General features: G+C 37.9%; 1 protein-coding gene across 2 annotated transcripts in view; it reads right to left on the bottom strand.

Annotated features, from left to right (window-relative positions):
* Positions 1–26,311, bottom strand: part of LOC126178807 (neurofibromin) — a 474,179-nt gene that overhangs the window by 417,448 nt on the left and 30,420 nt on the right. For both annotated transcript variants that reach the window (XM_049924560.1, XM_049924561.1), the window contains exons 3-4: positions 24,036–24,216; positions 14,171–14,282 (exon numbers count right to left, since the gene is read on the bottom strand). In XM_049924560.1, the coding sequence (XP_049780517.1) occupies positions 14,171–14,282; positions 24,036–24,216 (293 nt within the window). The remainder of the gene's footprint in view (positions 1–14,170; positions 14,283–24,035; positions 24,217–26,311) is intronic.

The following is a 26,311-nucleotide window of genomic DNA, read 5'->3' as shown; positions in this document are numbered from 1 at the left end:
GCAAAAAGAGTTCAGGATCACAACGGCACCTGCAAAATATTATTTAGGTCTGCAAATTGAACATGGCAAGGATGGCTGTATCAAGATTCACAAAAAGGCTTATGCATAACGAATTTTAAAATGTTTCAACTTTCCAGAGTGTAAAGCAGTTTCTACCCCAATGTTGAAAGTTACAGATGTTTCACAGTCAGAGAAAGACGACAAGGTAGAACAGTCTTTTCCAAATAGATAAGCAGTTGGAGCATTAATGTATCTGATGCCAGACCTAGACTTCAGAGTAAGTGTTCTGTCAAGATCTCTCAAGAATCCCACCAAAGAAAACAATAAGAGTAAAAAGGGTTCTTCATTATGTATCAGGAATGACTGAATATGGAATCACATACAAATCAATAGGAAAGAGCACAACTCTGGAATGCTACAGTGATGCAGATTTTGAGGCTGCTCAAAAACAGGCAGATCAACATCTGGAGTAGTCATCAACTACACAGGAGGGGCGATATCATGGTTAAGTCAGTGACAAACCATGGTAGCAATATCCACAACTGAAGCTGAACTAGTTGCCGCAAATGAAGCTGTCATGGAGATTATTTGGTTAACTCGTCTATTCAAAGAAATAACAAGACTATCTGAAATTCCAGTTCTCCGAATTGACAATTCAGCAGTAGTGAAGTTGGCAGAGAATCCCAAATTTCATCACCGAACCAAACATATAGCCATCAAGCATTTCTTTATTTGTGAAAAACTTTATGAAGGAAGAATTTAAAGTTCATCAAATCCCATCTGAAGAGCAGGTAGCGGATATCATGACCAAAACTCTATCGAAGACACGTATGAAGATATTGTGTAATCAAATGGGACTGTTGTAAAACTCAGTTTTGTTTTGTTTTGTGGGTTTGCCTGTTTGTTGATTTCTATTTAACAAGGGGAAGTGTTAAAGTAAATTCTTTTTATTAACGTATTAAAAAAGAAGATTTGTGTTAAATTATTAATCAACATCACATTTCAGCATAATGTTTTGTTTATCTCTGTTTTTTATTTTGAGTCACAACACTCGCACTTTTACTCTTAGGTGTTTTTTTACAAGCTCCTTGATCAAGTGACTTCTTGTGTGAACAGTGCCTCCAGATTCAAAAATTTGAAAACCAAACTCACCGCTTTTTGTCAGTACCTGGTCTTCATTGAGAATAAATAAGTTTTTTTTTTTCCTCAACAAAATACAATAATACTCAACCAGTGTTTCACTATAACATGAAGTTAACAGCTTTAAGAATATTTGCAACAACTCAAAAATTGTATCATCAACTGTTATTTTCAAATATCCTCAGAGGAATTAATACTTATGAAAAATACATAATAAATTAAAATTGAATTAAGATCTAAACATGGAAGTTACTTAAATAATGTTTTGACTAACAGAGCATACTGGAAGCTTTGAAAACATTTAGCATGGATTATATTATCCTCAATTAGTGCCAAGTGCAACAGACTCATTTTGCCATCGAAAGGGTTAACTTCATATGAAGCCCTTTGGAGATGTGGGGTTTATACAGACAATGAAACTGTTCTCAAGTATTTATGTTCGTTCTGAATCTATGTTCTTTCTTGTGATAGTGAACTGTGTTTCTGATGGTTTTACACTGAACAAAACCACATATTTTGAAAACAAGAACTAGTGCTTCAAGCTTGTCTTAACAAACAATCCTGGCCTGATTCATGGAATTAAAATTACAGGGACCCCTAGATAATTAATGACATTCGCAAGTTAAATAAAATACTTTTCATGAAATGATATCTCTTTTACAATGCAAATAATTGTCATTACAGCGCTGCTCACTTACATGTAATGTCAGTGAAAGGAAACATTATTAGGAGAGAATCATTACAGGTGGGTGCTCATGCCAGGATTCATAGACTTTTTTGGCTGAAGCACTAACAGCTTTTTTTATTGTAGATAAACATCACAAGAATATAAACATGACCCCATAACAAAATGCTCTGAAGACACATGGCATTTTGATTGCAGACCAGAAGAAAATTTTACTCACAGACAGATCACGAATAAATGAAAGCCAAGAAACAATAAGAAGACCTTAACACAAGACTACTGAAGAAAACACTAAATTCACAAAATTTATCAAACTCAGCATTCTTTGGATTAAAGTACTTTTTAATAGAGCTGAATTGAAAGACAATAAAGAAGCAAGAGGTAAGCTGTAGGGAGGTTGTCTTTGAAGTGAGTCAGGATTTTTTTACACTTCAGATGATGAAACTGATAGAAAAGCAGACTTGAATGACTTATTAAAATCCATGTTAGGAGAAATACAAGAAATAGCCTCGAATTTAAAAAAATATGGTGTATACGATTAAATCTAACAGTAACATATTAAGATCTGAAATAAAATCCAACAGTGAGCAATTAGAATCTCTAACAACATCTTCTAGTGACCCTTTAAAAGCAGAACTACAGGGTTTAGTAAAAGAAAATTGTGATCATTTAGAATCTATCATGAAGATCAACAATGAACAAATTAACAGCCAGATTTCACAGCTAAAATTTAGGGTGGAGGCTGGCTTAAAAGATGTTGATGCAAGGGTAGACACTTTTGAAAACAGAGTTATAGTTTTAGAAAATAAATTCATTACAGAAACTGTCAATCAATCAAAGGCTATTGAACAATTACAAACTGTAGAAGAGTTTGCCATTTAGATACAGAAACAGTAGGGCAGACAACAAATTTAAATAAAATCATAGATGGCGTGGGAAGTAATGTAAACAGTGATGTTAATGGGTTAGATAAAAAATTACTAGAAATCCAAGGAAACTTTGTTAGTAAGAATATGTGTGTAAAAAGTGGCATTATGTGGTCCAATTTACCTGTTACCACTGTTAACTTCTTACAGCATTGTAAAGACAACTTTGTGTCTGGTGTTGAAAGACAATATAAAAATTAAATTTGTCTATACATTTCTTGAAAGACAAGCTTTGTCATGGGCAAGTTTTAACTTTGGTCAGTGGACATTATTTCAGGATTTTGAAAAAAGTTCTTCATTTAAATTTTAGTCAGAATCAGAATAGGCTAAAATCAAAAGTGAATTTTTGACTCAATCTATTTATAGAGATAAGAAAGGCTGTATGAAGGATTTCTGAAGGAATCAGCTAAAGAAATTTGTATACTTGGATGAAGCTTTTGATGAAATGACATAAAATAAAGCACTTAAGAGAGGGTTGCCTGAAAGGTTACAGTGGGATCTTGCTCATGGGCCAAATGGTTCTCTGGATCACTTCTTGAAATTTGTTGATAAATTACACACTGCTTTGGAAAGACATAGTGGTCAAAACTTAATCAATGTAAGAGACAGACAGTGAAAAATAAATGATGACAATAGAAGTGTAAAATGGGATGAGGAAAATCAAATGCATCCAAACTGGAGACAGGGAAATAGAAAGGAAAATGTAAGGTCGACTCAATGAAGGTCCACAGTTTTGGGGCAAACAGGTCATGTACCTATGGGACCTCGAATCTGCATTGGAATAAAAGAGGGTAGTCCAATAACAATAAGTCAGAATGGAACAGTCATTCTACCTTCCATATGAAGAACTTAAAAGTTTAACAAAAATTTCTGGGTTGCTATAAGAGCTAATGATTGTTCAGAAATTAAATGTGATCATAGAAATGTAAGAGATCCAGAGATGGGCATTGTGGCTTTACCCAAATTTTATAACTGGGCAGAAAGTGCAGCACACGATACAACACAAGAAAGTAATGAGAAAAAATAATAGTTTTGATCTGGGGAGGTTATTTGAGGAGAAAGAAGGTGACTGGATGAATCTTAGTACTGGTCAGCAACATCTATGGATATGATGCTAAGGGGGGAACAATCCGTGAATAGGGATGCTGAGAGTAATTATGATGAAGATAATGATGATAATTTTGTTACTAGTGAGAAAAGTGATGGTGAAGGCTGTGAAGTTGAGGATTGGGTTTATATTTAAATAAATGTAGATGGGGTGATGAAGTTAAGTACATGATGGTGAGGTTCCTGATAATGAAATGGGGGGAAGGGGGGGGGGGGGGGGGAGGAGTGTGAGGTTGTTCGTGGAGATGCACTAGAGAAACAGATGTTGCCTATCAGTGTTTATCAGTCATTAGCCATTGATGGATAGGGAAGATAGTCTCTTATCCAAACCTGTGGAGAAAACTTGAAAACCAATTAAGGAAAAAGTGAGCAATGAATAGTAGTCTCTTTGGTGTAAAGCCCAGGTTAGAAGAAAATGGAAGAAATGGAGGCTAGGATGTAGCTGTTGATCAGTTGAAAACTGAAAGAGAAGAATCTTTTGAAAAAGAAAAAGTAGAAGAATTTAATTTTAAATAAATTCAAAATGATTTACTGTTTAAAAATACTGAGGGAAAAAAATTAAGTGATGAGCTAGGCAGTCCACATATAAAAGCAAATACGGATGACTGGGAAGGTAAATGCTTAATAGATACAGGAAGTCCCATTTCCAGAGCGAAAGAGAGGCTTAGAGAAAAAATTATGAAGGGGAAGAACTCTGCTGAATTAAAAGTAATAAGGACAAAAATAAAAGGGCAACAGGAACACACAGCAAAATAGTGAAGAATCAAGTAACATTCACTTTTAAAATTGGAAACGGAACCTTTTAACACAGATGTCTACTGATTCCTGAATTAACAGAAAATTTCCTTCTGGGGATGGATTGGGTAGTAAATCAAATGCATGCTTTGACTGGGATAGAAAAGTGTAATAATAACTGAACCTAAGAATACTGTTACTTCTAAGATAGATGTGTGTATTGCAAACCAAGTTAGAGAAATAAGAAGCCATGGAGATATCAACACATATCTGCTCAAATATTTTTAGATTACTCATATGATCAAAACTTTGAGGAACTTGTTAATTGTAAAGTCAACAAAGCTATAGCTTTAAACTCCGAACAGAAAGAACAGTTAAAAGAAACTTTGTGGGAATTCCAATAATTTTTTGTGATAGACCAGGAGAGTCAAAAACTATCAGTGTAAGTTACACCTTAAACCTCAACAAGCGTTTTTTTAATAAGCCCTATAGGACACCTTTCTCAAAAAGAAAAATAGAGAGACAGATTAAAAAACAAGAGAGAAGCAGCAGCGAACACAGTGATTCGCTGGTAATTGTTGCAAAACAAGATGGTATGTTAGGTTAGTTCTCAATTTGAGACAGTTAATCAGTTCTTGTAAAGGGAGAATGACAATCCTAAAAATACACACGAACTCCTACATAATATGTATATGGTAAACAATGGAAAATCTAGGATGGAATGTAACAATATAATGAAAAGGATAGTTGCTACTCATCATATAGCAGAGATAATGAGTTGCAGAAGGGCACAAAAAAAAAAGACCATCAGAAACTTAGCTTTTGGCCTACAAGGCCTTTGTCAAAAATAAAAACACACACACAATCACACTTACACTCACGAAAATGCAACTCAGGCACACACTAACATGGTCTCTGGTAGCTGAAGCCAGACTGCATGCAGCAGAGCATTATGTGAGAGGTGACCATGTGGGGATAAGGAGGAGGCTGGGTGAGGAGGGGGAGGGATAGCAAGGGGTGGGGGATGGTAAAGTGCTGCTGGAAGCGTGCAGAGACAAGGTGGAGAGTAAGGCAGCTAGGTGTAGTCAGGACAGATGGAGGGCAGTGGAGAGAGGGAGGAGTAGCAGAAAAGGAGACAAGTAAAGAGACTGGCTGTGTTGGTGGAATGAGGGCTGTGTAGTGCTGGAATGGTAACCGGGAAGGTGCTAGATGGGTAAGGACAATAACTAACAAAGTTTAAGGCCAGGGGGATTACAGGAATGTAAGCTACATTGCAGGGAGAGAAAAGCTGTTGTCGGTGGGAATGATCCAGATGGCACAGGCTGTGAAGCAGTCACTGAAATGTGGAACGTCATGATGGGCGGTGTGCTCAGCAAAAGGGTGGTTTAGTTGTTTCTTGGCCATAGTTTGTTGATGGACATTCATGCAGACAGACAGCTTGTTGGTGTTATGCCCACATAGAATGCAGCACAGTGGTTGCAGCTTAGCTTGTAGGTCATGACTAGTTTCACAGGTAGCCCTGCCTTTGATGGGATAGGTGGTGTTTGTGACTGGACTGGCGTCGGTGGTGGTGGAAGGATGTATGACACAGGTCTTACATCTAGGACCATTGCGGATAGACGTGGATACTGTGTAGGATCGTTGGGCGGCAGAATACCACTGTGGGAAGGATGGGAAGGATAGTGGGTAGGACATTTCTCATTTCAGGGCATGATGAGGGGCAGTTGAAACCCTGGCAGAGAATGTAATTCAGCTGCTCCAGTCCTGAGTGGTACTGAGTCACGAGGGGAATGCTCCTCTGTGGCCAGACGGTGGGACTTTGGGTGGTGTTGGATGATTGGAAAGATAAAGCGTGGGAGATCTGTTTTTGTACAAGGTTGGGATGGTAATTATGGACTGTAAAGTCCTCAGTGAGACAGCTGGTATATTTCGAGAGGGACTGTTTGTCACTAGAAATGCAATGGCGACGGGCTACGCTTTATGGAAGGGACTTGGGTGGCATGGAATGGGTGGCAGCTGTTGAAGTGGAGGTCTTGCTGGTGGCTGGTAGGTTTGATATAGACAGAGGTATTGATATAGCCATCTTTGAGATGGAGGTCAACATTGGGGAAGGTGGCTGGATGGGTTGAGTAGGATCAGGTGAAGCAGATAGGGGAGAAGATGTTGAGGTGCTGTAGGACTGTGGATAGGGTGTCCTCACCCTTGATACAGATCACAAAGATGTCATCAATGAATCTGAACCAGATGAGGGGTTTGGGATTCTGGGTGTTTAGGAAGGATTGTTCTAGATGGCCCATGAATAGGGTGGCATAGGATGGTGACACATGGGTGCCCATAGCCATACCCCAGATTTGTTTGTAGGACTGTAATTGTGGGTGAGGATATAGTTGGTCTTGGCGACTAAGAAGGAGGTGGTTGGTTTGTAATCCGTCAGGAGTTGGAAATGGTAGTGTTCAACAGCAATAAGGCCATGGACATTAAGGATATGAGTATAAAGGGAGGTAGCATCAATACTGACTTTACATTTGTAGTGTGTCTTGTTGACCATAAGTTTGCTTTCTGACAGTCTTTCTGTTGTGCCTTTCTGTAACTTGAGCATCTCCACTAAATGATGAGTAGCAACTATCCTTTTCATTATATTGTTGAATGTGTTAAACAGATGTGTGCCTTAGGTTTGACCTTGGGTTTTCATCAAATGTGTTTAGACCCAGGCACTAGGAAATAAACTACATTTCTGTACAGCAGCAAATGTTTTCAAAGTCATGTTGTACCCTCTGGACTCAATGTATTTTTGCTGAATTTATTAGGGGGTGAAGTAAATTCAAAAATAACTGTTTCTGTGGATGAAATTTTAATAAAAGGAAAAAACATGGAAAGAACATTTTGAACTGTTAATGAAAGGGTGTTGAAAATTATGAAAAGGGGGAGTGATACGGAAGTTAGAAAATTGTAAATTCGGCATGAGTGAGATAAAATTCTCAGGACATATTATTTCAGGAAAGGGGATTTCACCAGACACAGATAAAACAGAAGCCATTGCCAACTTTCATGCACTAGAAAATAAAAAACAATTAAAATGTCAGTTTTTGGTTTAACAGGTTTCTGTAAAAATTTGTCAGTAATCACACAAGTCAAATCTTGTATAGGCCAGATATGTCACCTCCATATTGCATTATGACAGACAGTAGTGGCCCATTACTTGGTGTTCAATTATTTCAAGGCAAAAAAATTGTGTGGGGCGAGCTGAACATCAATTCAAAGCTTTCGTAAGTAGGCTACTGTAAAAACATGAAATATACACCGTGACAATTTGACAAGTTGAAAAATTGTGTTTTGGGTCATAAAGTAACTGTCTAAACTGACCATAAACCGTTGTGGTACCAATAGGAATGCAAACTATACCACAACAGAATAACCAGATGGACGACATTTTTACCACAATTTGAATATAATGTTAAATAAATTCAAAGGAAGGACTATGAGATTACTAATGCTCTTTCACGACAGTCTATGCACGATAACTCAGAAAATAATAGTTGTGAGGGAGAAAAAGAGTTCAAAATTTTGTACTGAAAGGGATTAAAAGATGAAAGACAGATTTTGAAAATTTGTACAGATATCAGAAGAAACTAGAACTATGACAATAACTGGAGATAAGTTAAGAGTTTTCTACATAAAAGTGATGGAGACGCAACAGCTCAACATTACAAAGTATGTAAAGAAATTTTATTTAGGAGACTCAAACCAGATTTAAATGGCTGGGAGCTGTGTTGACCTGAACTGCCTCATCCACAGAAAGACAAATCATGTGACCTACAGAAAGAGAAGTTAAGTTCGACACAGCAATCCCAATAAAGAAAAACTGCTATCCATGACTGATATTCCTGTATAGCTTTCATCTACATCAGGTAATCAAAGGTCACAATGTTGCCAAGAAAATTTTAAAGCTCACTCTATCACAGTATCTTCTGTTGCTTTGTGCATCTCAAAAATCCCTTGACTTAAGGACACAAGCATATTTCACTTATTGATTGGCTGAAGAACTGATTCTCCAACACTCCAGCTATCTCTAATGCAATTGGTTACTAGTGTCTCCACTAAACAAAAATTGGAAAGCATTTGCACCAATATGTTGCAGAAGAACATACTGTGCCTGAAAGTATATATTCTATGCCAGACTTCATCTTACTAGTGTAAACATACCACCTTGGCATAAAAGAAGCCAGACTCCTCACTACCTGTCACGGTGCATTAGCATGCACCTGTTTTTAATTAAAGTTTGTCCATATACTGTGATCAGTTTCAACAAAAGTTATCAACTCAGTGGTACTGGGTCACCCGTTTACTACGTGTGTGTCCTTGGATTCGGAAGCTACCATTGTCCTTTGTACCTGCACTAAATCAGCATTTGTGATTTAACTACTGTAGAAGATATTCTAATATACAGGGTGTCCCATTTATTTTGACCATCCTAAATAACTGTTTGTCCAGATGCAAATTATAAAATGTTTCAAGCAAATGTTCTTTATCCGTCAGGGGGACGTCAATTAGCATGGTTGCTTCGTTGTACCTTTGTTTTTTACAAAGATATGAACAGCAGTATGACTTTTTAAATGGCACCCTGTATTTTTTATTCAGTAATTCATTTCCTCTCCTAAAGACCTATTCAAAAATGTGTACCATTCACCGAAACACAACGTTATTAATTACATAACACAACATTCTTGTTGACGCTCCCAGCGCTTAGTGCAGGTACTTGGGGTAATGGAACACATCCACGTGCTGACGTTGGCAGAGGGCAAATGTACACATAGGTAGAATGCACACTCGCCATCCCATCAACCATCATCAGTTGAAGAGTTGTGTGAGTAGAATGTACACCAACAAAGAGAAGGTAGAAATGCTATTCATCTATGGGGAATGTAAGTTAGCAGAACAGCAATTGCAGGACTGTTTTCTTACGTATGGGTACATTTAGTACAGTAGTTTAGTCCTTTTAAATACTGTTGTGTAGAGTAGGCATACAGTAAAGGCTGTCCTTCCTACAAACTGCATAGAACATAATGTCTCTTTTATTATTGCTGTTGTTGTTGTTGTTGTTGTTGTTGAAGGTAGGCGAAATGCTACGCAGGCAGCGGAACTGTACAGAGAGAGATATCCTGACAAGAACACACCTCCCCGATGGATGTTTTCTCGTCTTGTTGCGACACTTCAGGAAACGTAAAGTTTCAACCCACAACAACGCAATCATCATAGCATTCGCACAGACGAAGCTGCCAAAGTTACTGTTCTCACTTCCATTGCTACAAATCCACATGTGAACACACGACAGGACAGCTTGAACATGAGATTGGCATTCCTAAAACCAGTGCACTTTGTATTCTTACATGTCACCGGTTCCATCCTTACCATGTACACCTACATCAAGAATTGCATGAGAATGATTTCCAGAATTGTGTACAGTTCTGTCAGTGGGCACAGCAGCAAATCCTCGCCAACCCGAACATCTTCTCCAATGTTCTATTTACCGATGAATGTTCCTTCTCAAACATAGGACAAGTAAATACAAGGAACATGCATTATTGGTCCAGCGACAACCCGCGATAGCTTAGACAGGTGAAACATCAACGTCAATGGAGAGTTAATGCCTGGTGTAGTAGGATGCTTGGTACGACAATTATTGGCCCTTATTTCATCAATGGTAGTCTAAACAGCACAGCGTATGCCAACTTCCTCAGACGAATTCTTCCTCCTCTTCTGGGTGAAGTGCTGCTAAGAACCAGAATGCTTATGTGGTATCAACACGATGGATGTCCAGCAAATAACGCTTGCATGCACGTCGTGTTCTGAACTGAAGGTATCCTGCCAGATGGATTGGTCGAGGAGGAACAGTTACTTGTCCTGCTAGGTCTGCTGATTTAAATCCTCTGGACTTTTTTCTTTGGGGATTAATTAAAGACATTGTCTATCACGATATTCCAACAATGCCAGAGGACATGCAAGAACGTATCGTGCTTGCTTGTAATGCTCTACAGCAGGCATCACTGGAAGCAGTAAATAATTCTTTCATTCGACAAGTGCACCAGTGTATCGGTGTCCAGGGTCACCACTATGAGCACCTCTGAATGTTCTACTCCTGGGCAATAGTACAGCAGAGTCAAAGTCAATTTTGTATTATGTTTTTACTTGGTTTTCATTTGTTTTCTGACAACTCCAGCAAGTGGATGAGTTTGTGATTCTGGGCTCAAAGTCAATGTTGTGTTATGTAATTAATAATGTTGTGTTTCAGTGAATGGTACACTGTGATACATTTTTGAATAGGTCTTTAGGAGATGAAATGAATTACCTAATAAAAAATACAGGGTGCCATTTAAAAAAGTCATACCGCTGTTCATATCTTTGTAAAAAACAAAGCTGCAAAAAGGCAATCATTCTGATTGATGTCCCCCTGACGGCTACAGAACATTTGCTTGAAGATTTTGTAATTTTCATCTGGACAAACAGTTATTTAGGGTGGTCAAGATAAATGGGACACCCTGTATAGTGTTGCATTTAGTTTTCCATTAAAGAAGAGTAGCCCTATATATTATCTGCATTTATCATAAATCAATTCTGTTTCCAGATTTGCTAACAATTGTAACTAACCTCAAAACATTTTAGGAATCTACTAATTTTTACCACTGGTTTTTGTATTGCCTTAATAGAAACTTCATTTTATGTAGTTGCTTCAATTCTGATAGGAAATTAGAAACTTTTTAGCTCAACAGATTAAAAAATAATCAGATGGCCAAATTTACAGTTACTTGTTCACTGCCTTGTAATACACTGCACTGGGGGATAGATTGCAGCCCCACTGTGAATGCTGTTCCCAAACAAGGGATGAGTTGGTTGACATTCCTAAGTACCCAGAAACCACCCTGACTACTGTCAAATGATTGGCAGCTGTTGTGAATCGGTGTGTTGAAAGAGATCCTGAGAGTTGTGTACCTGTGATACCAATAGCAGAGGTACCTCAAGTAGTATTCCCTCGTGTGCATCCTGTCTGCTCTGCAGAAAGTGCAGGATCTGTCATTATTCTGACATTACTCACTCACTTGACTGTGAGTGCATGTCAATGGTAGATCTAGTGTCTTGTACAGGATGGACAGGGACCACAGAGAACTCATGGTGTTGTACCAATCCCCCTAACCAAAAAGTTTGAGGTGCTGTCTTTCACTGAAACTGAAATTGAGCCAGCAGCACTCACTTCATCCATTTTGGGGAAACCTGTTCTGTCTGGTGTCTAGAGGAGGCAAACCCGAAAGGGTAGGGGTCTATTCATCGTTGGCAGTTCAATTGCAGGGCAAATATCCATTAGTGAAAGTGCAGCAAGGAACTGGAAAGGACACCAGGCACACTCAATGGGGACCTCATTCAACATGTTGAAGAGGCTTTTCCTGCAGCCACTGTGGGAACTGTGTCATTCCAGCAACTGGCAGAGAATGTTGCAAAGAACAGCCTTGTGTATGGAGTTTCAACGAAGCTCACAATTTGCAGCATGTCCCCAGAACTGATCATGGCCCTTTGGTTCTGAGATGAATGGGAGGACTGAACCAGAGACTTCAAAGGTTCTGTGGCAAGCTAGGCTGAGACTTCCCGGACTTCTGCCATAGGGTTCAGAACTTTAGGGACCCTTTAAATGTGTCCATTGTGCACTACACATTAGAGATTGCTACTCTGGTAGCTGACTGTGTGTGGGGTGCATGTAAGGGATTTTTAGATTAGGCAACTCTCCATCTAATCCATATGACGATAGCTGTAAGAAACCCAGAAGTATCAGTGTAAGACTGAAGAGATGCTTCTCACAGGTGAGAGTATCAAAATCCTAATGGTAAATCACTGAAGCATTTGCAACAGAGTGCCAGAGTTTTGAAAAGCAGTGAATGCATGAAAAGCAGTGAATCTCACGTAATACTAGGTACAGAAAGCTGGTTGAAACCTGAAATTGATAGCAATGAGATTTTTGGGGAAAATTTAGGTACATATTGAAAGGATAGGCAAATCTGAAATGGAGGTGGTGTATTTGTCACAGTAAACAAGAAACTCAGATCTACGGAGATAGAACTGAAGCTGCATGTGAGATTGTTTGGGCAAGACTCAGTATCAGGGATGGGCATAAAATGATAACTGGATCCTTCTATCACCTACCAGACTCATCTCCTGATGTAAACAAAAACTTGAGAGAAAATCTCAGTTTACATGCACATAAGTTTCCCAATCATACTGTAATCGTTGGTGGAGATTTTAATCACCCAACAATTAATTGGGAAAATTATGGTTTTGTTAGTGGTGGGTGTGATGAGACATCATGTAAAATATTACTAAATGCCTTCTCTTAAAACTACCTAGAACAGATAGTTAGGAATCCCACTCATGATGGAAATATATTGGATCTAATGGCAACATATCTCAATGAGGAACTTGAAACTTCCAGCACAGAGAAGAAGCATGTAGAGGAATTGCGGATCAAGTTTAAAAGAATAGTTGACCATGTACTGAATAGATATGTACCCAGTAGAACAGTTCATAATGGGAGGGAAACTACATGGTATAGAGTCACTATATAGAAATTCTAAAAAACAGAAATTACTGCATAATAGGTGCCACACAAAGTGTAAGGATATAGATAGAAGATGCTGAATGAAACGTGTTCGGCTGTCAAGAGAGCAATACCTGATGCCTTCAATGATTATCATAGCAGAGTATTGTCAAATGATACTTCACAAAAGCCAAACAAATTCCGGTCATAGGTAAAGACTGTTAGTGGCACCAAAGTCAGTGTCCAGTTTCTAGCAAATGAGACAGGAACTGAAATAGAGAGTAGCAAAGCAAAAGCTGAAACGTTTAACTCCATAGTCAAATGAGGATAAGATTAGAATAATCACTGCACACACAGAGGCTTTAAATGAATTATTCTTCCTGCACTCCATACATGAATGGAATAGGAAAAAATCCTAATAATCTGACAGTGGTTTTCAGGGTATAGATGTAGCTGTATTCCACTGAAAGGCTAAAACAATGGAGTTTCCAAGTAGATTTAAGATAAATGAAAAATAAAAAAAATTAATACAGAAAGGAAGAAATACACATCTGTGTGAACCCGAATGAGCTCTGCTTTATAAGTCAGCTAACTAATTTAGCAGATTTGATAAGTAAACAAATTTGTAACATCAGCCTCCTTTCCTTTGTGTCAGACACCATACATATCATTTTTCAGTGGGGCACAAGAACCTGATTATAGCAAAATGATTATCCACAGCCACTGAGCCGATCAATTTTGATTAAACCTGTTACTGAAAGGAGACCGTTTAAAGTAATGCACTAATACAATGGTGGAAACAGTTTCTTAAAAATATGAGTAGTTGTGTGTCAGCACAGTATTATTCTAAATAACATGTAATTGGCCCCTGAAACAAATACATTAGCAATGCAAAATAAAATACCCAACACTATTAACTGATACTCAAGCCTTTCATATAATAGCTTTCCTTCTTGGAGTGAAAAAACAAAAGAAAAAACTTGAAAGATTTATACATACCTTGCAGATATTCTATTGAAAACAGCATTGAAGAAGTTTAAACTGAGAGCAAAGAGTACTTTAGATGCAAGATTTTTTAGCTGTAAAACATTTGGATTGTCTTGTGGTACATCTGAAACAAAGAATATGAGTTTCAGCAAATATATGAGATGTAAACAAGTTATATTATCATAGTAAATAATAGTGCTAAATAATTATCATAGTTAATGCAGTAGTTATTGGTTGAACTGAGTAGCTCTTTAGTTTCTGTTGCTGGTCCCAAGCCCAGACAAAACAGTAGGGTTGAAAGTGCAGCCAGAAAACATACTGAGGTGACCATAGCTGTAAATTGGAGCTTAATCTGTTCAAGGCTGACTACCTCCAAAACTCAAATACGAATAGGTCTTTTGGGAAAAAAATTTGCTGCCGTGTCCGACAAAAAAGCTGAAGAATGCTACGTCAGATTCAGTGGGTAGCCACCTAAAAGGCAGCAAGGAATCAATATATTTGCAATCGCCCAAACACCCACTTGCACAGAGTAGAATAAAACAATATCAAATTACCGATCAGAAAAATAAAAAATGTTAAAAGCAGGGTTCCAAGAGATCACAAATACAATGAACGAGTATTCAAGTCTCAAAGATACAGAATTTACAAAGAGTAACCCAGATAAATTGTCATGCAACACTGCTCCCAATCTGGAATGCATTTTACATTGAATGTAAAAATAATAAGTTGTATAACTGATTTTCAAGCCATCTGACCAAGAATCACAACTTCAACCTTACTAACACCAAACAAACTCTGTACCATCATAAACACTCGTGCCCCCACTAATTACATTAAGTATCTGCTGAGGACAAAAAAGAAGTAATAATTGTTGAGATCTCCTCAAACAGACTGTAAGCAAAGTAAACAAAAATAATGTTCAGATCTTATTAAGGGAATTCTGTGCCCAGAAGAGTAAAACATACCAAGGCAATAGGAATGAACAAACGCTTGCTGCATTCTGTGGTCAGCATGAAATCCCACTTGAAAAAAGAGGTCAAACAAGCTGGAAACATCCTGATCAGAGAAAAGGGGAATGACAGCTGGATTACATACACATGGACAAATCCTTTCCACACAGATATCTTTAGGTTACAGCACTTAGAGGACTAGACACAGGGTCAGATGATAGAGCAAAAATTCATTCTGCAAGCTTCCCTCCAGGCTGTGGCTAAACCTTGTCTCCTCAATATCCTTGCTTTGAGGAGTGCTAGTTCTGCAAGTTCCACAAGAAATCTTCTGTGAAGTATGGATGCTAGATCAGGAACTGGCAGAGCTGTGAGGATGGGTCGTGAGTTGTGCTTGGGTAGCTCAGTTGGTAGAGCACTTCTTTACAAAAGGCAAAGGTCCCATGTTCAGGTCTCAATCCAGCACACTGTTTTGATCTGCTAGGAAGTTTCATATCAGCACACACACTGCTGGAGAGTGAAAATTCATTCTGGAAGCATCCTTCAGGTCACGCCTAAGCCACGTATCCACAATACCCTTTCTTCCTAAAGAGACCGCAGCTTGTGGTCTACTGGCTAGCATTGACGCCTCTGGATCACGGAGTCCCATGTTCGATTACTGGGAGGGTTGGAGATTTTCTCTGCCCGGGGACTGGGTGTTAGTGTTGTCATCATTTCATCATCATCATCATTCATGACAGTGGCTAGAGTGGACTGTGAAAAGAATTGGACTGTGTAAAAATTGGGAGTTTGTAACGGTGCTGATGATCGCACAGCTGAGTGCCCCATAAGCCAGACATCATCACCTTCCAAAAGTGCTAATCACAAGTTTCACAGGAGAACGTCTGAAAGGTATGAAAGGTAGGTGATTATGAACTGGCAGAAGTAGAGCTGTGAAGAGAGGTTGTGAATTGTGCTTGAGTAGCTGCAAAAGGCGAAGGCTCTGAGTTCGACTCTCGATCCAGCACACAATTTTGTTTTGTCAGGAAGTTTCACATCAGCACACAATCCTCTACTGTGTGAAAATTCATTCTGTATACTTTTTATTGGGTAACAACTTAAACCTATAGATTTTTGAGCACTGACTCTGCATCTGATCTCAGATTTTTTCTTTCTTTCTGTTATGTACAGTTTTGTAACAATGTGCCTTCACTATGAACATGAAAATTGGCAAAACACAAGCTAATGAAATGGAAAGTAATAACAACCTCATTATTACACAGAAATTATATGCCATTGTCTTCCTTTTTCTCTTTTCCTTAAATCTTCTATCATAGTTTTTTCTTAAATGAATTGCATGTTAGTGGATAGAGACCAATGGAAGATCCCCTATCACATTGATAGTCCAGTGGCTTTGATAATGTATTTCCATTACTGTGATGTCTTGATGAAAGAACTCACTTTTTTCCTCACTGAGAACACAAAAATTTTCAAGGAAAAATCAAGATGATTGATTAGAAAGTGAATCTAGAGGCTCATCAAACAGTTAACTTCCTTGAACTTTTCCAGCATGTTTGCTGCAACAGAACTATAATGGGGGCCCTTCTTGCTGTCTAGGAACTCTCTCACCCACAGAGATTTTTTTATTCAACATTGCAACTGAAGATCATTTTTCCAATGTCAGATCCAACACACACTCATTTCATTTGGCCTCTTACAGATGAAGCACCTTCTCATACAGATATTTGAAACATTCTTCATTTTTAGATAAGGTTTTCACTAACTTTTTCATTAGGCCCTACTTAATGCATAGAAGTGGTAATTTTCCCCCTGGATACATGAGGTTCTTGAACAGAAATGTTCTTCTCTCCAGATTTCAAAGATTTTTTGGCTGGTCAATTTATACTGGACCAGCACTGATCCCTTGCCTTACCATTCCTTATCTTAATTATTTTATTAATCAAATGGTACAGGATGTATATATCATTAGACTCACTAATAAATGCATTTTTAAATACTTTGCAGTTAATTTTCTGGGTGTGAAAACCTCGACATCAGCTGCATTAGGTTAGATCTATTACTAAATATTAAGATGTGAAAATTTGTCCTGACCTGGGACTCGAACCCAGATTTCACACTAATTCCATCGGTCACCTTAATCAGTTCGGCAATCTGTGCAAGCTCCCCGGACCAACTCAAGCTTCCATATGCACACTGTCTACATCCTTATATCATAGCCCACTAAATTCATCACTAATATTGGGTAGTAGATCTATACCTACTACAGTCAATGCCAAGGAATTTCGAGCCAGTGAATTAATCTCAAAGTATTTTGTACAGCTGTGGATTGTCAATAGCATGCGTTCTTTCAGCCATCCACGTAAGCATTTTTAAATATTGATTGTTAACAATAAAAAAGTGGTGCGTGATGCAGTTTTTTATCATATTAGAGTTCAGCACACCAAAAACTACAAAAATAAGTCATTTAGAAGGTGGATGGCACTCACTCGTATATAGCAGATCTATGAGAGGAGCACAGAAATAAATAACAACGAACACAATTCACACTAGCTTTCGAGCACTAGCTCTTTTTTTAGCACTAGTACACATGTTTGGGAATTTGTATGGTCGTGTGTATGAATGTGTGCACTTTTGCCATAGAAAGAGCAAAAACTTGAAAGCTAGCATAAATATTGTTTTTTTTTTTTTGTGTGTGTGTTTGTGTGCACCACATATAATTCAGCTATAGGTTAATGGTTGTCTTCCCTTTATTTTACGTATTGTTCCATCCAGTAATCGATTATACTTACAATGAGTATGAATATTCAACCCAATATACAAACAAATATGTATCAGAAGAACAAGATACCATGGCACAATAATTACATTGATAATCTCTGTCCAACCCCTTGAATACATTTTTAATTTGAAGAAAACAGCTTTATGAACCTTACACTTTATATGCTACATGGCAGTAAAAAATGAAGGCTGCAAATAATGTGAGACACAGAAAGATCACCTACCCAGCATTTTGTTAAAGTAGCTTAGAAAATTGGCAAGGACAGTACATGGGATAAAGCAGTAGACTACACGCAAGAAGCAATGCCTCTCACGTACAGACAAATTACAATTACTCCATTCTATGCCAAATAAATTAAGAATGCAATTAACTTTCTCAAAACAGAAAAAAATGCCATGGAGCTGACACCTTAAGAGAAGAACCAAAATACTGTTCTTCACATATATATGAAATGTCTTCAGTCACATATGCAACACATCATTATTAGAACCATGAACCATGAACCTTGCCGTTGGTGGGGAGGCCTGCATGCCTCAGCGATACAGATAGCGATACTGTAGGTCCAACCAAAACGGAGGGGTATCTGTTGAGAGGCCAGACAAACGTGTGGTTCCTGAAGAGGGGCAGCAGCCTTTTCAGTAGTTGCAGTGGCAACAGTCTGGATGATTGACTGATCTGGCCCTGTAACACTAACCAAAACGGCCTTGCTGTGCTGGTACTGCGAACGGCTGAAAGCAAGAGGAAACTACGGCCGAAATTTTTCCCGAGGGCATGCAGCTTTACTGTATGGTTAAATGATGATGGCGTCCTCTTGGGTAAAATATTTCGGAGGTAAAATAGTCCCCCATTCGGATCTCCGGACGGGGACTACTCAAGACGATGACGTTATCAGGAGAAAGAAAACTGGCGTTCTACGGATCGGAGCGTGGAATGTCAGATCCCTTAACGGGCAGGTAGGTTGGAAAATTTAAAAAGGGAAATGGATAGGTTAAAGTTAGATATAGTGGGAATTAGTGAAGTTCGGTGGCAGGAGGAACAAGACTTCTGGTCAGGTGAATACAGGGTTATAAAAACAAAATCAAATAGGGGTAATGCAGGAGTAGGTTTAATAATGAATAGGAAAATAGGAATGCGGGTAAGCTACTACAAACAGCATAGTGAACGCATTGTTGTGGCCTAGATAGATACGAAGCCCACGCCTACTACAGTAGTACAAGTTTATATGCCAACTAGCTCAGCAGATGACGAAGAAATTGAAGAAATGCATGATGAAATAAAAGAAATTATTCAGATAGTGAAGGGAGATGAAAATTTAATAGTCATGGGTGACTGGAATTCGTCAGTAGGAAAAGGGAGAGAAGGGATCGTAGTAGGTGAATATGGATTGGGGGTAAGAAACGAAAGAGGAAGCCACCTGGTAGAATTTTGCACAGAGCACAACCTAATCATAGCTAACACTTGGTTCAAGAATCATAAAAGAAGACTGTATATATGGAAAAAGCCTGGAGATACTGACAGGTTTCAGACAGATTATATAATGGTAAGACAGAGATTTAGGAACCAGGTTTTAAATTGTAAGACATTTCCAGGGGCAGATGTGGACTCTGACCACAATCTATTGGTTATGAACTGTAGATTAAAACCTAAGAAACTGCAAAAAGGTGGGAATTTAAGGAGATGGGACCTGGATAAACTGACTAAACCAGAGGTTGTACAGAGTTTCGGGGAGAGCATAAGGGAACAATTGACAGTAATGTGGGAAAGAAATACAGTTGAAGAAGAATGGGTAGCTTTGAGGGATGAAGTGGTGAAGGCAGCAGAGGATCAAGAAGGTAAAAAGACGAGGACTAGTAGAAATCCTTGGGTAACAGAAGAAATATTGAATTTAACTGATGAAAGGAGAAAATATAAAAATGCAGTAAATGAAGCAGGCAAAAAGGAATACAAACGTCTCAAAAATGAGATCAACAGGAAGTGCAAAATGGCTAAGCAGGGATGGCTAGAGGACAAATGTAAGGATGTCGAGGTTTATCTCACTAGGGGTAAGATAGACACTGCCTACAGGAAAATTAAAGAGACCTTTGGAGAAAAGAGAACCACTTGTATGAATAACAAGAGCTCAGATGGAAACCTAGTTCTAAGCAAAGAAGGGAAAGCAGAAAGGTGGAAGGAGTATATAGAGGGTCTATACAAGGGCGATGTACTTGAGGACAATATTATGGAAATGGAAGAGGATGTAGATGAGGATGAAATGGGAGATATGATACTGTGTGAAGAGTTTGACAGAGCACTGAAAGACGAGTCGAAACAAAGCTCCAGGAGTAGACAACATTCCATTAGAACTACTGACAGCCTTGGGAGAGCCAGTCCTGACAAAACTCTACCACCTGGTAAGCAAGATGTATGAGACAGGCGAAATACCCTCAGACTTCAAGAAGAATATAATAATTACAATCCCAAAGAAAGCAGGTGTTGACAGATGTGAAAATTACTGAACTATCAGTTTAATAAGTCACGGCTGCAAAATACTAACGCGAATTCTTTACAGACGAATGGAAAAACCAGTAGAAGCCGACCTCAGGAAAGATCAGTTAAGATTCCGTAGAAATATCGGAACACGTGATGCAATACTGACCCTACGACTTATCTTAGAAAATAGATTAAGAAAAGGCAAACCTACGTTCCTAGCATTTGTAGACTTAGAGAAAGCTTTTGACAATGTAGACTGCTCTCTTTCAAATTCTGAAGGTGACAGGAGTAAAATACAGGGAGCGAAAGGCTATTTACAATTTTTACAGAAACCAGGTGGCAGTTATAAGAGTCGAAGGACACGAAAGGGAACCAGTGGTTGGGAAGGGAGTGAGACAGCGTTGTAGCCTCTCCTCGATGTTATTCAATCTCTGTATTGAGCAAGCAGTGAAGGAAACAAAAGAAAAATTTGGAGTAGGTATTAAAATCCATGGAGAAGAAATAAAAACTTTGAGGTTCGCCGATGACATTGTAATTATGTCAGAGACAGCAAAGGACTTGGAAGAGCAGTTGAACGGAATGAATAGTGTCTTGAAAGGAGGATATGAGATGAACATCAACAAAAGCAAAACAAGGATAATGGAATGTAGTCGAATTAAATCTAATGATGGTGAGGGAATTAGATTAGGAAATGAGAGACTTGAAGTAGTAAAGGAGTTTTGCTATTTGGGGAGCAAAATAGCTGATGATGGTGGAAGTAGAGAGGATATAAAATGTAGACTAGCAATGGCAAGGAAAGCATTTCTGAAGAAGAGAAATTTGCTAACATCGAGTATAGGTTTAAGTGTCAGAAAGTCGTTTCTGAAAGTATTTGTATGGAGTGTAGCCATGTATGGAAGTGAAACGTGGACGATAAATAGTTTGGACAATAAGAGAACAGAAGCTTTCGAAACGTGGTGCTACAGAAGAATGCTGAAGATTAGATGGGTAGATCACATAACTAATGAGGAAGTATTGAATAGGATTGGGGAGAAGAGAAGTTTGTGGCACAACTTGACTAGAAGAAGGGATCAGTTGGTAGGACATGTTCTGAGGCATCAAGGGATCACCAGTTTAGTATTGGAGGGCAGCATGGAGGGTAACAATCGTAGAGGGAGACCAAGAGATGAATACACTAAGCAGATTCAGAAGGATGTAGGTTGCCATAGGTACTGGGAGATGAAGAAGCTTGCACAGGATAGGGTAGCATGGAGAGCTGCATCAAACCAGTCTCAGGACTGAAGACCACAACAACAACAACATTATTAGAGTAGATATTTCCACACAGAATTAAATATGCTGTTGTCAAACTCCTTTGTACGAAAGTTAGTAAGACAGATATTAACAATTACCAAACAATCTCACTACTTGCCTCCTTCTCGAAGGTCCTGGAAAAAGTTACTTGTGCAAGAACTATAACAGACTTCTCTCATAATAAGACACAAACTCAGACTCAATTTGTATTTCAAAACTGTCTCTCCATAGAACATTCTGTTTTTCAATTCACAAATCACATAATACAAAATTTGAATAAAAAATATTGCCCACTGGTATTTTCTGTGACTTGCCAGAAGCATTTGAGTGTGCAGTTCACAATGTTCTCCTAGAGAAGCTCGAATATTATGTTATCAGAGATCTCACTAGTAACTTATTTTCATGATATAGAACTACCACATTTTAAAAGTTGCATTAAGATCCTCAGAGAGTGTACACAAAGACGCAGCATCTTCAGAATGGGGAATAGCTAATATAAGTGAACAAGTGTATCACAGAGATTGATATTGGGTCTTCTCTTGTTCTTGTTATATATACATTATCTCTCAATGTACAGTGTTTCCAAGAAGCAGGAAAGTTCTCTTTGCTGATAATGCAGTTATTAAAATCAAGCCTCATGAACTAATTCCAACAGATGAAAATGTAAATAACATTTTCTTGAAAATTAATAGCCAATGATCAGTAACTAGACAGCTGATACATTTAGTAAAAACACATTGCATATTATTCAAAACTGCACAAGACCTGACCACAACATCAGAAATAATGACTGAGGGTAAATCAATAAATGAAATAGTACAGTCTAAATTCTTACGTATTTTTACTTATAAGAACCTGAACTGGAAGTCACACATTAATGAATTCTTAAACATCTAAGATCTGCAGTTTTTGGTGATGGATAAAATCAGATTTTGGGGACTAAAATGTCAAAAAGTTCATTTATTTTTCCTATTTTCAAAATGGTATCATATTCTGGGGTATCTCATCAGTGAGGAATCATTTGTTTGTTACTGCCTTAGTACATTTGTTGTCAAAAATCACAGTTTGTAAACTACAGTAACATTCATAAACATAATTCTAGAAAAAGAAACTATTTGCATCATCCATCACTCAGCTTTGTGGGGCACAGAACGGAATGAGGTAATTGGCCATATAAATCTTTTACCATATACTCAGCAATGTAAAGAATTTAAAGGATAATAAAATTAACTAAATGCACAAACTAAAATCATAATCTACTTGACAATTCCCTATATTCTATAGAAAAATATCTGAATGTGCGGTAGTATGATTGTGTTTGTTAATGAATGAGGAGAGAGATATCAAACATAGAAAAGTATAAATTACTGTATACATTTAAGGAGAAAAATAAAAAGAACTTAAGAACTTCTGTAAATGACCAGTATACTGCCAAAGTTTTGTAGAACTGATTCATTACATATCACAGCAAAAAATCACAATTATGATTCACAGAACAAGTAAATAACTGAATCACTAACAAGCATTGTTTCCTGTGAATCCAGTACTGAAAGAGAGCCTTCAGTGATCTACAATTACCAATGAAAATTAGTCACAATGTTTAAATTGACACTAATGACTACCAGGCAACGTTAACACACTGCACCCAAAGAGATGGATATCAAAAATTACTTGATATATATCACATAAATGTCAAAACAAGGAGAAGTTATTTATATTGATAAGATACACATGATGGACTGTGGGGCGATCGGTATGGCTGGAAATGAAGATACACTTCTATGCTTTGACTTCATGTAATGTGACATGGCAGTTTTATAAAAAGCTGCATAAGATCAGATGATGGCAGCATCATACTGTTGAAAGTGGTCATGTTGGAACAATAAAAGTGCCTACATTGCAACTGCAGTGTATGAAGTGAGTTCTTCATTTCCATTTATCCATTTAATTAAAATGTTTTGAAACAACAGCATCTCCAAGACCACATTCATAACTTATAACAAGGATCTATCGAAGTATCCCAGTTACAAACATTAATTTTGAATTGTTGATTACTCAATTTGTGGCCTGATAGTAACATTGTAATACTACTCATAACTTTGCTGTTTATCTCATATGTCCTCACTGATTTGAGGTTCTAAGATAAAATTGGAAACATGCAGTTTGTACCTATCTCATGGTCATTAATCTAGCATAATTTTAATCATACACTGTGATTTTCTTTTGAAACAATAGATAATCAAATTATTATCTTAAATTTTAGACAAGTAAAAGAACAATACTTAATATACATATTTAAAAGATACTATTTCATCAGCAAAAACTAAAGTTGACAGATAACAGACATTGATTTAAAACAGTATAATAGGCTAAGCATCAGGGATCATACCTATAAACTGGCAAATTTCTCTAAGCAGTAGCTTCACATTCATAGCTTCTTCAAATTTTGCTGTATCTTTAGGTTGGTTACTGAGGCACTTTTCCAGTGTATCCAAAACAATCACTAATGATTCGTAACAATTTCTTTCAATATCTGGCCCATGTGGCCGTTGGCCGACAACAGTTGGAAACTGAAATTAATACATGTCATGTAAGTGTAAATAGATGTAAAACACCAGTGATAGTGACATTATGAATTTAAAAAATTATAATATGGAAAGGGGTAGGTGAGAGACCTTGAAATAAATTAATGTTTATTGTAAATCGTACATGCATGTATAGAACATCAAGACCCATCAGTTAACTTCATATATGCTGTACAAAGGCACATGAAAGTCTATACATTTAAACGGAATTTGATACAAAGCTTACTGTAGCAGCCACTGCAATGTCAACAGCAATCAGACTACACACTCTGACACCAGAAATTTTGTTATCAAGTTATGAACTTCAGTAATCTTGCTTCACTCATATAAGATTGGAACATGCAGATTTACTCTTGCCTTTACTTTGTGTCACACTAGATAAAAAATTTCAGAGAGGCAGCAAGCTACCAAGAACTCCAAACACCATGCCGGATATCAGCTCTCAATGTATTTGCGAACAACACTCGCTGCATATTTATAGCTTATCTAGCATCAGTACTATGGATATTTTATCAAATTATAAGGAGCAATCAAGGAGTTTTCATATGGAGGTGCTGCTTCAGTGTATACGCAATTCAACACAACTCAGATGCACGCATATCTGCACCAACATGTGGGCAAGAGATTAGTGTTGCATTCATGTCTTTCTGATGTGTGTACAGTACCGTATTTACTCGAATCTAAGCCACACATTTTTCCAGTTTTTCTAATCCAAAAAACCGCCTGCGGCTTAGAATCGAGTGCGGAAGTTCTGAAAAATGTTGGAAGGTGTCGCCACAGCTAACTTCTGCCATCGAATATATGTAGCGCTACACAGGCATGCTTAGCAGGCACAAAGATAAATACTGGCACCAAAACCTCTGCATCAGTAGCTAAATAAACTAAAAGAAAAGGTTGAAGAATGTAAACATTATGCTAATGAACTACAAAACTAGAGTGAGACAACAGCAAACGCGGAAGAATATACAAATCATGTCACATTTATATTTGTATTATTCTTATGCTGAATAGTGATACAGTCAGAAATGAAGCACGGCAACTGACTAGATTTTTAAATCTAAGATGAATCTAATTTCTGTGCAGAATGTAATGTGCTAAAGAGGCGTGTGTAAAGATTTTCAAATGGAGAAAAATTTTCACTAAACTCTCGTTCAGAACATCTTCTATCATACGCAGTCTATTATTTGATTCTTGTTGATCGTTATCAAAGAAAGCAGCAGTGTAAGTAACAACAAATAGCAGTCTCTTGCCATTGTTTCGCTTATGAGACAATTCCTCTCTTTTTATGTAAGCTGCGGTAGCGCACACAAAAGCAAACCATGCCGCAATCGGCAACAGGTCGTAAACACTCATTATCAGAAGGCGACAAACAATGCACAACACACTACAATAATGCATTTTCAGCTTAGACTGATGTAAACACCTATAACAAAGAGAACGGCACTTATCAGATCAAAGCAAAATAAGCAATCGATTCAAACCAGACGAAGCAAGTGAAAAAGGAAGTGTCCCATATAAACACGGACGGAGCGCCTGACACATAGCAACGGCTACTTGGTAAAGCTTAACTCTTAAGCTTATGACTCGAACCAAACTACTGTAGCTGTATCTTCATCCATTCAACCGCAATTGTGTCTCATGTTACAATGGACCAACTTTGTTTCGATTTGGAAGTGCGGTCTAAAACTTTTCTCCCCCCTTGAATTTCCAGTCTCAAATTTCAGGTGCAGCTTAGATTCGGGAAAATTTTTTTTCCCTCGATCTCGAATCTCATTTCTCAGGTGCAGCTTAGATTCGAGTGCGGCTTAGATTCGAGTAAATACGGTAAATGCGGAAACGTAATTACCCAATGTGTCCAAACAGAACCAATGTGCTGCTATTCTTTTCTTCGCTGCCAAAGGACAAATACTGGTAGACATCCATCATACAATGAAGAATGTGTATGGGGCAGCATGTCTGTCAAAAACCACCACTGTGGAATGGTGCACCAGAAGGGATGCAGATAATGCACGTACCCATATTGCAAATGTCATAACACAAAAGTTATGTCAACTCATGCAGGAGGCAGTCAAGCACCTGC

The sequence above is a fragment of the Schistocerca cancellata genome, chromosome 1 (genome assembly GCF_023864275.1).
Source record: "Schistocerca cancellata isolate TAMUIC-IGC-003103 chromosome 1, iqSchCanc2.1, whole genome shotgun sequence".
NCBI lineage: Eukaryota > Metazoa > Arthropoda > Insecta > Orthoptera > Acrididae > Schistocerca > Schistocerca cancellata.
This window is presented reverse-complemented; position numbering and strand designations above follow the sequence as displayed.